We start from the raw sequence: 9,522 nt of genomic DNA, 5'->3' as shown, positions 1-9,522 counted from the left end.
GATTATATGCCACCATACTATGTAATGGCATCTAACAGTCGGATGTGCAGAAGATAACAAAGTCTTTCCAAACAATCAAATATGAGATTATACTCCCTCGATTCAGAAAAAACAATGCAATTCTAGTATAGTACCAGAGTCAAAGCTATATTGAGTTTGACCAAATGTATATTAAAAAAGTATCAACAATTACTATACCAAATAAAAACCATCAGATTAATTACAAATATTTTAATAGTATACCTGTTTCATGTCATAAATATTGGTATTTTTTCCCCATAAATTTGGTCAAACTTCACTAAGGAGAAAACTAGAATTGCACCTTCAGTATAAATCAAAATAGTTATTCACTGATCAACATAAACTATCAGCTGCCCTCCGTCGGTATTTAAGTTCATCTAACTTAAATGTGTTGACTTTGTCTCCATAGGTGCAATAACAGACTGCTACCAGTGCTGAAGTCCAAGACCACAGGTAAACAAACTCAATAAAGTGTTGTTTAATCGCACATTGTAAGGGTAAGTGGATACTAATCATATGAACTGCCACAAATCAAGATTCCTAGACGTTCTGTGGTACATACTCCTACTTTAGATTGTGCTACAGACGTCATAACTCCAAGCAACTACAAATGCACTGGACAGTAAGAGGCTATGACATAAGAATGGTTAATATCGTACAGGCTCAGGCAACTGACATAAGAACAGTAAATCACATCATAATTACACCAGTATCAAAGACATGAAAACGTTTTACCAAAATTATATATCTTCTTTGTTGGTGGCTTTTGTTTGGTTTCACCTAACTTAGCAGTTAGCACAACTTGCTTTCCAGGCTTCATCGTATTTTACTACTGTTGTTTTTATTCTTACCAAAATCATACAGATACATCAACCCAATAAGGAACATGGAAATATTAGCCATCCCACAGGAGTAATGGAAGCACCATACCTGTGTGCCACAAACATCGCAATAAGGAACATAGTCAACTCGAATTCAAATTTAGGCATAGCAAGCCATTAGCACATTTTACCCAACTAGGAAAAAAGAATGACATAATTCACATGGTAGCATCCTCTCAGATTTTATAGTTAACTAGTTACCTCTGGCAGATTATAAAAGCTCGAAAGAAGGGAGCAGTATTATCAGCAGATTATTCAACAACAACAATCCCCAATAAAATAAGGAAAAAAGATGGTATAGCAAGTGGAATTGGGACCTAATACATTGGCACACATCTCAACTAAAGTCAGTAGAAAGCATTCATGTAACTCCACAGGCAATTCCAACATTTTATGGCATGAAAAAAAAAGAGTAGCCGATAAAGCAAGACAAAGCAATCATAAACTAAATAACTTAAAAGTTATAAATGTTTGTAGCTTTTAAGGTTTGACTAAATCTTGTCCTAGACGACATGTTTTTATGATAGGAGGGAGTAGCAAAATATGGCAATTGAACCACATAAGGAATGGTTAGGATCAACCTTGGAAGAAGTGGAAAACCATGATTGATCACCTGTTTGGAGAATGAACAGCTAAACACAGAACTGCCTTACACCTCAACAAATGTGTTCGGTAATATCATCTAACCAAAGCACAAGGAGTAATTTAGCATATTCTTTACCTTATTCTTTTACCTGTCTCCATAACTATTCAAGCAATAATAAGCATAGAATCCTAACTCTAACCCTGAACAGGTGCCAAGTATGGTGGACACAGGAGTGCGAAGGCAGCATTTTGTAACAGTTCATGTCCATGCAAATAAAGAAACAAATTGATAATAATTGTGCAATGAGTTACAGGAATGATAAATAATGATGATGAGCTGATGAAACAGAACTGGAGTGGGAAGACGAAGAGGGCAGAGGTTACCAAAGTAGTCAAAAGAGCTGAGCTCAACTCTGTCAAGCGAAGAACAGGTGGAGTATTAACAAATAATTCGCATATAAACCCCTGATTGTACATAGAAGATAGGATAGTAAACTGACCACTTGGATTCACAATTACAGAGGAGACCTTTGGAGGCCCGACCACAAAAAAAAGTCAGTAATAAGGTACAATAATCTGGCATCCACGAATCCTTCCTCTCTTGATACAGCCACAGCTTTAAGCTGCAGACGTGTCACATAATGTTTGAAGTGTGTTACATAAACTTTCCAAGAAGTCCTTCAAGAATTAGCTATCAATTGAAGTCTAATTGGTAACAGAAATAATCAGGACCAGGTCTAACAGATAACAGAGCATGTATACTATTCCTAAAGAAAGGTACCTAGCCTAACAAATCCTGGCAAGAACGCTAGTGACAATTCAGTAGTTTCTCACAAGAAATGACTGCTGAAGCAATGATAATTTACAATAAATAGGCTCACCGATATGAATATATCAACACAGATGCAAGGATTAGTAGACCAAGCAACAATGTTAAGAACCTAGTGTCTTCAGTTGACCAACACCTAATAAGAAACTAAAAATGCTTCAAACCTCAGACTGAATTGATTCCTAGATTGTTGAAATGTTTCTCATTGTTAACATATGCCGAAGCAGAAAATTTTCCTGTCAGGTAAACACTTGAACTGTTGAAAGTGAGCAGGCTATGTCTATAAGACAAGGTACACCAAGCTAACTCTATTCAGTACAAACCAGATCCTTTGGCAAATTTAAATAAGAAATTAATAAAGATATAGATTCACCACATTTTTACACGACAACACATCAGCAGAGGGAACAGGCTCCTCGGCATTTTACCTTACAGTTCCCATTAAGAGGGCATTGATTTCCTTGCGAAAAGAAAAAGGCACCGGTCCCTTCACTTCATTCAACTCTTGCAAAGAAAATGAAAAGATCAAAAGAAAATGCACTACTTGAAACGAGAAAATAAAATGTCACTAATATCTAATTGATTACTGATTACAAGTCAACAATTTATAATACTTTACACGTGTCAGAGGTGAAACTTGGTGTACGCAATACCAGACCTTTTAGATGAACTGAAAGTGCATTAGATCTGCACCTTATAATGATGGTAGGTTAGAATATGACAGTTCTGGTAGAGAGCTAACCCTGCCATTTGAACACTCGCTGCATGGAACTTAAGTAAAATTTCTGTTCCCTTTGATCCCTTGCCTGTTATAGAACGCAATAAGCTGTCACCGCACACTAAGTAGACGGGATACTTCTCTGTCCAGTTGTACACCTCACCTTGGAACATGTTTACTCACTCAAAAACTGTCATTTGCAGCAAGACTGATCTGGTTTCAGATCAGCCAAAAAGGCCACGATCTCCTATGCTCCCTTGTTCTTTCATCTGTTGCTCCACCAGGGGGTCAGGGCTCTTCATGTATTTCTTGATCCTCCTGTATGTCCAAGAATGTAATATACAGGCATATTAATACAACATTCAGTTTAGGCATTTCGAGTTAGGAAGTCAAATAATAAAGTAACTATTACCTGTCCTGTTCATTCAGAGCAGGAAACGTTGGCATGAATTCCTTCGTCTTGGGCAGAGGAACTTCACGGAACCAGTCATGGTTCAAGGCATCATCAGCAGATATGCGCTGTATAAAAGGAAGAAGTCTATTAAGGACATGCAAAATGTGTACAGGAGAATCAGGTGGTGCACTAGAGAACGTAGTTTACCTTCTCAGGGTCATACGTCAGCAACCTATTTAGCAGGTCAAACCCAGCTTCTGACAAGGTCAAACCTCCCGTGAAGGATACAGCTGGAAATTTGTCCCTTAATCTATTGTACCTGATGTAGCAAATCGAAAGTAAGATCTCCATGAAAGTGAACCACTGCATTCAAAACACAAAAATTGCAGCTATAAAGATTGGTTGCCACTTACGGTCGCTTTACAAAGTTGCCTTTGGCACCAGGCAATTTGGAAAAACCATGCCATCGCTCCTCATTGGGTGTGCCGAGTATCCTAAATATCTAGAGTAGAAGTTAACTGCCATTAGAATTCAGTGATGTAGTTATAACAAACAAAATATAGTAGATCACACAACATATGTCCATATACCTTATCAAGTTGATCTATCTCAGACTTCCCAGTGAAGAGTGGCTCTTTTGACAAGAGTTCTGCCATTATGCAACCTAATGACCACATATCAATAGCAGTAGAATACTCCTTTGCTCCTAATAGTAGTTCCGGAGCCCTGTAATTATAAGGAGCAAACAATGAGTCATGATTGTACATGTGCGAATATCAAGTCAAATCGTGATGTAAAAATGCATGGGACATTTGAGAAATCATGGCTGATAACATACCTGTACCACAAAGTCACAACTGGTTGGGTGTAAGGCTTTAGCAAGCTGCCATATTGACGCGAGAGTCCAAAATCACATATTTTCAACTCACCACGGTTATTCAAGAGGAGATTTGATGTCTTGAGATCCCTAAAAAGCCACACTGACATTATTAAATACATACAGAAAGCATAGAACCCATTTAGTGTTATGCAGAACAGCAATGAGTAAGAATCAGCAGTTGGTCATTACCTGTGAAGTACCCAATTGTCATGAAGATACTTCACGCCCTCTAGCAGCTGAAGCATCAAACATTTTACCTCACTTTGGGTATATGGTTGTTTCATCGCCTCCATGACACCCTTAAGGTCATGCTCCATGTACTCCATCACCATAAAAGTATCATCGTCATGACCACCAACAACTACTTCCTTGACATCCACAATTGAAGGGTGGTCAAAGGATAGAAGGATATTGATTTCCCTGAGAGAAGTCAATGGAAAACCTTCCCGCCCCTTTTCCTTATCCACCTTGACCTTCTTCAATGCAACTATCTCACCAGTTTTCTTGTCCCTCACCCTAAATACAACTCCATATGTACCCTCATTGATCGTGTTCATCCTCTCAAACTCATCAATACTCCTACACCCCCGAAGCATGTTAAAGCACCTACGTGGTGGTCGTACAGCCTCAGGTGTTCCAGACCTACGCACATCACTCCTGGAACGAGTATCCAGCGAACAACCAACAGAAGGATCAATATCATCCTCTTTTTCATCAACATCCATGCAGCCACCCCCGTCTACCTCAATATTACAGTTCTCACTGCCCATCGAGTTAGACGAACTTGAGGAACTTCTTGATGTTTTGCTGCCCATCGCTTCTCCAGCCTCTGGGCTCATGGCTTTCTTTGTCGATTTCTGTTCAGGCAAATGAGCAGGTGACACACTTTTCTTCTTCTTGGGCACAATCACCTCTTCCTCCTCTTCATCAGCATCCGCCCATCTGGAAGTAAAAATGTTTCTCGTTGCACAATCCTCTTCCTCCTCTGTAATCCCATCCCTCCTTTCAGCATCATTTGGAACCACCGAAACTTCCAAATTCATTGGTACGCACCCACCAGCCACAGCCACAGCCTCAGGGGTCGTGTCTGACAAAGGAGGCGGCGAAGGAAGAGGGAGCTCCGCAGCTAAGGCATCAGGCCCTCTCCTGCTCCACACCTCATCTCTTGCCTTTAGCTTTGAAACATTCGAATCGTGGAATCCAGGTGAGTGCTTCCTCTTCTTGCTTGGTGGCAACGCACCTCCATCTCCATCCCTGCGGACCCCAAGAACCCCATCCTGCCTCGGCACTGGTGGGCGCCCACCAGACTCCGAGCCGCTATCGCTTGAGACCTCACCAGGCTCCTTATCGTCCTTCCTCCTTGAAGGCCGGCTCCTCGGTGGCGGATACGGCGAGCGGTGGCGGCTGTACCCTTTGGACACCTCACCGCCCCTGCTGCCATCACGGCGGCGTTCCGAGTCGCGGTCGCGGCTCGGGCGGCGGTACTCCTTGCTCCTCCTGGAACGCTCTAGATCGAGCTCCCGCCTCCTGGACACGTCGTGGCTCCTGTAACCCCCGTGCCGCGCCGCAGCCATGGAGCGCAAGCAGGAATTCCCCCGGAACGGAATCGATCCGAAGCAAATCCCAAAAATTCGGGGCGGAATTCGACGACAAACCCTAGATCCCGTACCAAAATAGAAAATCCAAGAAAAAATTGGGATCGAATTGGGGAATCGGGGGAACTGGCACTCTGGTCTCAGCGACTTCGCTCTCGTCGAGAACGATAAGCTAATTGGAAAGGGGGCGACGCGGGACGCCGGACGCGGAGCGGGCGAGCGGCGGAGAGAATGCGGGTTGGGGGGCTGGGGAGGTAAGCGACGCGAAGGCAGAAGGAGTCAGTCGATTGACGAGGGAAGGCAACTCGGCAAACGCGTGTTGTCCACTCGTTCTTATCGTTTGATTTGATTGATTGCTGGAGATACCGCGTCGGACTAGGGCTTGGGCTTTAGGCTAAGCGCAGCCTGTAGACAGGGCATGGCCCACATGGCCCATCGGGCTGTACATGTCGCTCACCTCGGAACGCTGTCATCAGCCGCCTGTATTTCGATTCCCTAACTCAACGAACAAACGAACCTGCCGCTGTCGCTGCCGCCACCGAGCATGGACTACGCCGCGGTCTCCTTCCTGTCCGGTGGGCTCCTCGTTGATTCCTTGTAGCTACGAGTGGTCATGGCCTAGAAGCATCCATTTGAGCTATCATATGCCCCATCTGGTAGCCTAAATAGTCGGATTTGATCTCGGCATGGCTGGCTACTAGGGTTTGTCGCATGTTCCCTCCACTCCATTGAGGTCCTGTTCTGTCCACCCCCGTCGCCTATTCCCTCCACGGCCATGGCAGGCTGCTTTGGTTCTTCCATGTGTAGAACGTGGGTGATAGAGGAAGAGGAGGACGAAGATGATTTTCATTTGATTGTTGATGACGACGACTTGGAGGTACTGGAGTCGTTCGAGCTCGAGAATGTTGGACCCTCTCGTTGTAGATGTCAGTTCCAATGGTCCACCAAAGCAGATACGACAGAGAGATTATGCGGTTGGGGATGCGAGGATCTGTGCTGACTACTTTGGTCCTAATCCTATTTAATCGGCGTTCCAGTTTCGTCGACGGTGTGTTTCTATAATCTAGTAGTCATGGATTGCTTCATGTGTTACTTTGCAGTACATTGACAGACCTTATCTTTGTGTGTAGGTTTCGAATGCGCGTCCATGTGTTTGAGCGCCTTGTCGAAGCGATTGAAGGTGCAGACTCCTACTTCAAGCAAAAGGAGGATGCCATTGGTCGTCTTGGGCTTAGTGGTTTGCAAAAGGCAGTTGTTGCTATTCGCATTCTTGCATATGGTCTACCTGCTGATGTTGTAGATGAGTATGTCTGTATTGGTGAGTCAACTGCTCGTAAGGCTCTCCACCATTTTTGTTGGGCTATTATTTCTGTATTCGGGGAGTACTACCTACGTGTTCTGAACGTGAAAGATGTAGCACGGCTTCTCAGAATTGAAGAGCAACGTGGATTTTCGGGAATGTTGGGAAGCATTGATTGTATGTACTGAGAGTGGCGCAATTGCCCCTCGGCATATAAAGGCATGTTCACAGGGCGTGGGAAGCATCCATCCATGATACTTAAGGCGGTAGCTTCGCATGACCTTTGGATATGGCATGCCTATTTCGGCATGCCAGGCAGCTGCAATGATACTAATGTCCTTCAAAAGTCGCCCGTCTTCTCCGCATATTTGAAAGGCCAAGCAGCTCCGGTATCATTCACCGTTAATGGTCACACGTATGACATGGGTTATTATCTTGCTGATGGTATATACCCCAATTGGCCGGCTTTTGTGAGGACCATTTCCCATCCCCTGGATATGAAGGCAGCACACTTTTCTAAGGAGCAGGAAAAAGTTCATAAAGATATTGAGCGCACTTTTGTGAAGACCGTTTCCCATCCCCTGGATATGAAGGCAGCACACCTTGCGTCGTCGACCAGCTGCCACCGATGCTCCTTCCCCATCACCTGACTCTCTTTCATTACTGCTTGTTCAACACTCTCGACCGTTGCAGCGACAGGCTGATTTTGAGCATGGGGTGCATGAGATGATGCTAGAGTTGGGAGTGGATGAACCCTTGGTTCAGAGCTACGGTCCACCCTCCCTAGAAAAATGGGTACTGCTGAGCAGATGGTTGCAACCCAGGGTTCCACCCTCCATAGAAGCCTGGCATTGGAAGACCCTTGCCAAAACCGGTAATGTCGTCACCAGCTTCATCACAATTATTATGATTCATCCTGCAATAATATGAAGTAAATGGTACAATGAGTATAGCAGAAGAACATTTGAATTCTTTAAGCAGCGAGTGTGCTGGTCCTAGCATTTCTAAATTAGCATAGCATCTTTGCTCCCTTTATCTTAATGAATGGCAGAACTCTTACTGTATTTTAAAACATGAAGAAAAGACTGCAAGATTCTAAATCTATAAGCATATCATGGAACAATTTCATACAAATAAATGTTACAAGCTGGAGGAACAAAATCAATCAAAGCTTATGATGTTTCAGATAACTAGAAGAAGAATTACTTAGCACTAGACCAGAATCAACCGAATTGATGGCAAACCGTTTAAAATTCGACTTGGGATTAGAACTCCCGTGGGATGAAATATCTAAATTACCGATTTGCTGCTCATCAGAACATGACCAATTTAATTCTCCAAAAATCTGAACTCCCCTGTTCTGAGGCTGAATACATGGAGAAAGTATCACACAGGCGTGCCGGGGGCGAGCAAGGCGGCAATGCTGGAGGCCGAGCGCCGCGGCGGTGCCGGGGAGCGAGCGCGGGGGCAGGCTAGGGGGTGAGCGCAGTGGCTCGCAGCGAGGACGAAGGGCCGACCGCAGTGGGGCTGGCGGGGCGACTGCAGTGGGTCGCAGCGGCCACGGCGGGTGAGCGCCTCTAGATCTAGAGGCTTCACAGACTGTAGGGACAGGGATTACCTTCTCCATTGATGGTGAATGGGCGACCACACTGTAGAGCTCTCCTCCGAGTCCGTCCGTGCCCACCTCAACTCTCTCCGCCACCGACGACAGGGTGAGTGTCGCTTCCTAGCCCCCTTCGCTGACCCGCCCCTACACTCTCTGGTGGGCACTGCCTCCTCTTCCCCTCCATCCCCAATGCCCTCGGATTTGAGGGAGACCGCCGGCTTCCCCAGGATGCCGTCGGGGAGGACACGGACACTTCGCAGGGCTGCCGCGAAGTAGCGGTTGTTGCGGTGGAGAGGACGGACGTTGAGTTTATAGATTCCCTGTAGCGAACAAAAGGATTAGAGAGCAGATAGAGTTGTGCGGGGCGAGAGTCTGAACCGTATATTTATAGTTCAGGGCGGTTTGGAGTTGTGCGGTGCAGACAGCCTTAAGCGGCCCAGTATATGGCAGGTGGGGTTGTGATGTTACATGAACTTGGTCTGGTCCAAGTTGTCAGTGAGGTTGGAGCAGCTAATGGGTAACGACGGACGCCTCTGGGGATCAAGTGGTAGGAAACTTCAGTTTGCCGACTTCGATGGTCAATGGCTGTCGGTTTGACCAATATTACCGGCATGTTAGTTTTCAGATTCAGATTTCGACCCTCTCTGTGCAGCATAGATTTTTTTTTACTTTTACCAAAATGCATAGAACATGCTTAGGAAAAACAAAACGAA

General features: G+C 44.8%; 2 protein-coding genes across 6 annotated transcripts; one reads left to right on the top strand and one right to left on the bottom strand.

The window, feature by feature from the left end:
• Window positions 1–659: 659 nt before the first annotated feature.
• Window positions 660–6,201, bottom strand: LOC136477644 (cyclin-dependent kinase G-1-like). Of its 5 annotated transcripts, none has more exons than XR_010764071.1 (9): window positions 4,498–6,201; window positions 4,267–4,395; window positions 4,019–4,154; window positions 3,842–3,930; window positions 3,636–3,747; window positions 3,447–3,553; window positions 2,369–3,352; window positions 1,988–2,110; window positions 660–1,900 (listed from the first exon to the last, which is right to left on the bottom strand). XR_010764071.1 is itself a non-coding variant. In XM_066475873.1 (7 exons), the coding sequence occupies exons 1-7, from the start codon at window positions 5,880–5,882 to the stop codon at window positions 3,259–3,261; spliced, it is 2,052 nt and encodes a 683-aa protein (XP_066331970.1). In that variant the 5' UTR covers window positions 5,883–6,201; the 3' UTR covers window positions 660–3,258. The 5 variants fall into 5 exon arrangements, 1 of the variants encoding a protein (XP_066331970.1); XR_010764072.1 differs by having other exon boundaries at window positions 2,745–3,352; XR_010764070.1 differs by having other exon boundaries at window positions 1,988–3,122; window positions 3,198–3,352.
• A 477-nt stretch (window positions 6,202–6,678) lies between these two features.
• Window positions 6,679–7,391, top strand: LOC136470257 (uncharacterized). Its single transcript, XM_066468162.1, has 2 exons — window positions 6,679–6,842; window positions 7,034–7,391. The coding sequence occupies exons 1-2, from the start codon at window positions 6,679–6,681 to the stop codon at window positions 7,389–7,391; spliced, it is 522 nt and encodes a 173-aa protein (XP_066324259.1).
• Window positions 7,392–9,522: the final 2,131 nt, after the last annotated feature.

Source organism: Miscanthus floridulus, chromosome 8 (assembly GCF_019320115.1).
Source record: "Miscanthus floridulus cultivar M001 chromosome 8, ASM1932011v1, whole genome shotgun sequence".
Classification (NCBI taxonomy): domain Eukaryota; kingdom Viridiplantae; phylum Streptophyta; class Magnoliopsida; order Poales; family Poaceae; genus Miscanthus; species Miscanthus floridulus.
The sequence above is the reverse complement of the archived record's forward strand: the minus strand, read 5'-3'. Positions and strand labels throughout refer to the sequence as shown.

Coding starts and splice junctions, on each gene's coding strand:
- LOC136477644 (XM_066475873.1), bottom strand. CDS start 5,882: ATGGCTGCGGCGCGGCACGGGGGTTACAGGAGCCACGACGTGTCCAGG. Junction 3,931..4,018: donor AGATAGATCAACTTGATAAG/GTATATGGACAT, acceptor CTTCTACTCTAG/ATATTTAGGATACTCGGCAC. Junction 3,748..3,841: donor GGCAACTTTGTAAAGCGACC/GTAAGTGGCAAC, acceptor TTGCTACATCAG/GTACAATAGATTAAGGGACA.
- LOC136470257 (XM_066468162.1), top strand. CDS start 6,679: ATGGCAGGCTGCTTTGGTTCTTCCATGTGTAGAACGTGGGTGATAGAG. Junction 6,843..7,033: donor TGTAGATGTCAGTTCCAATG/GTCCACCAAAGC, acceptor CTTTGTGTGTAG/GTTTCGAATGCGCGTCCATG.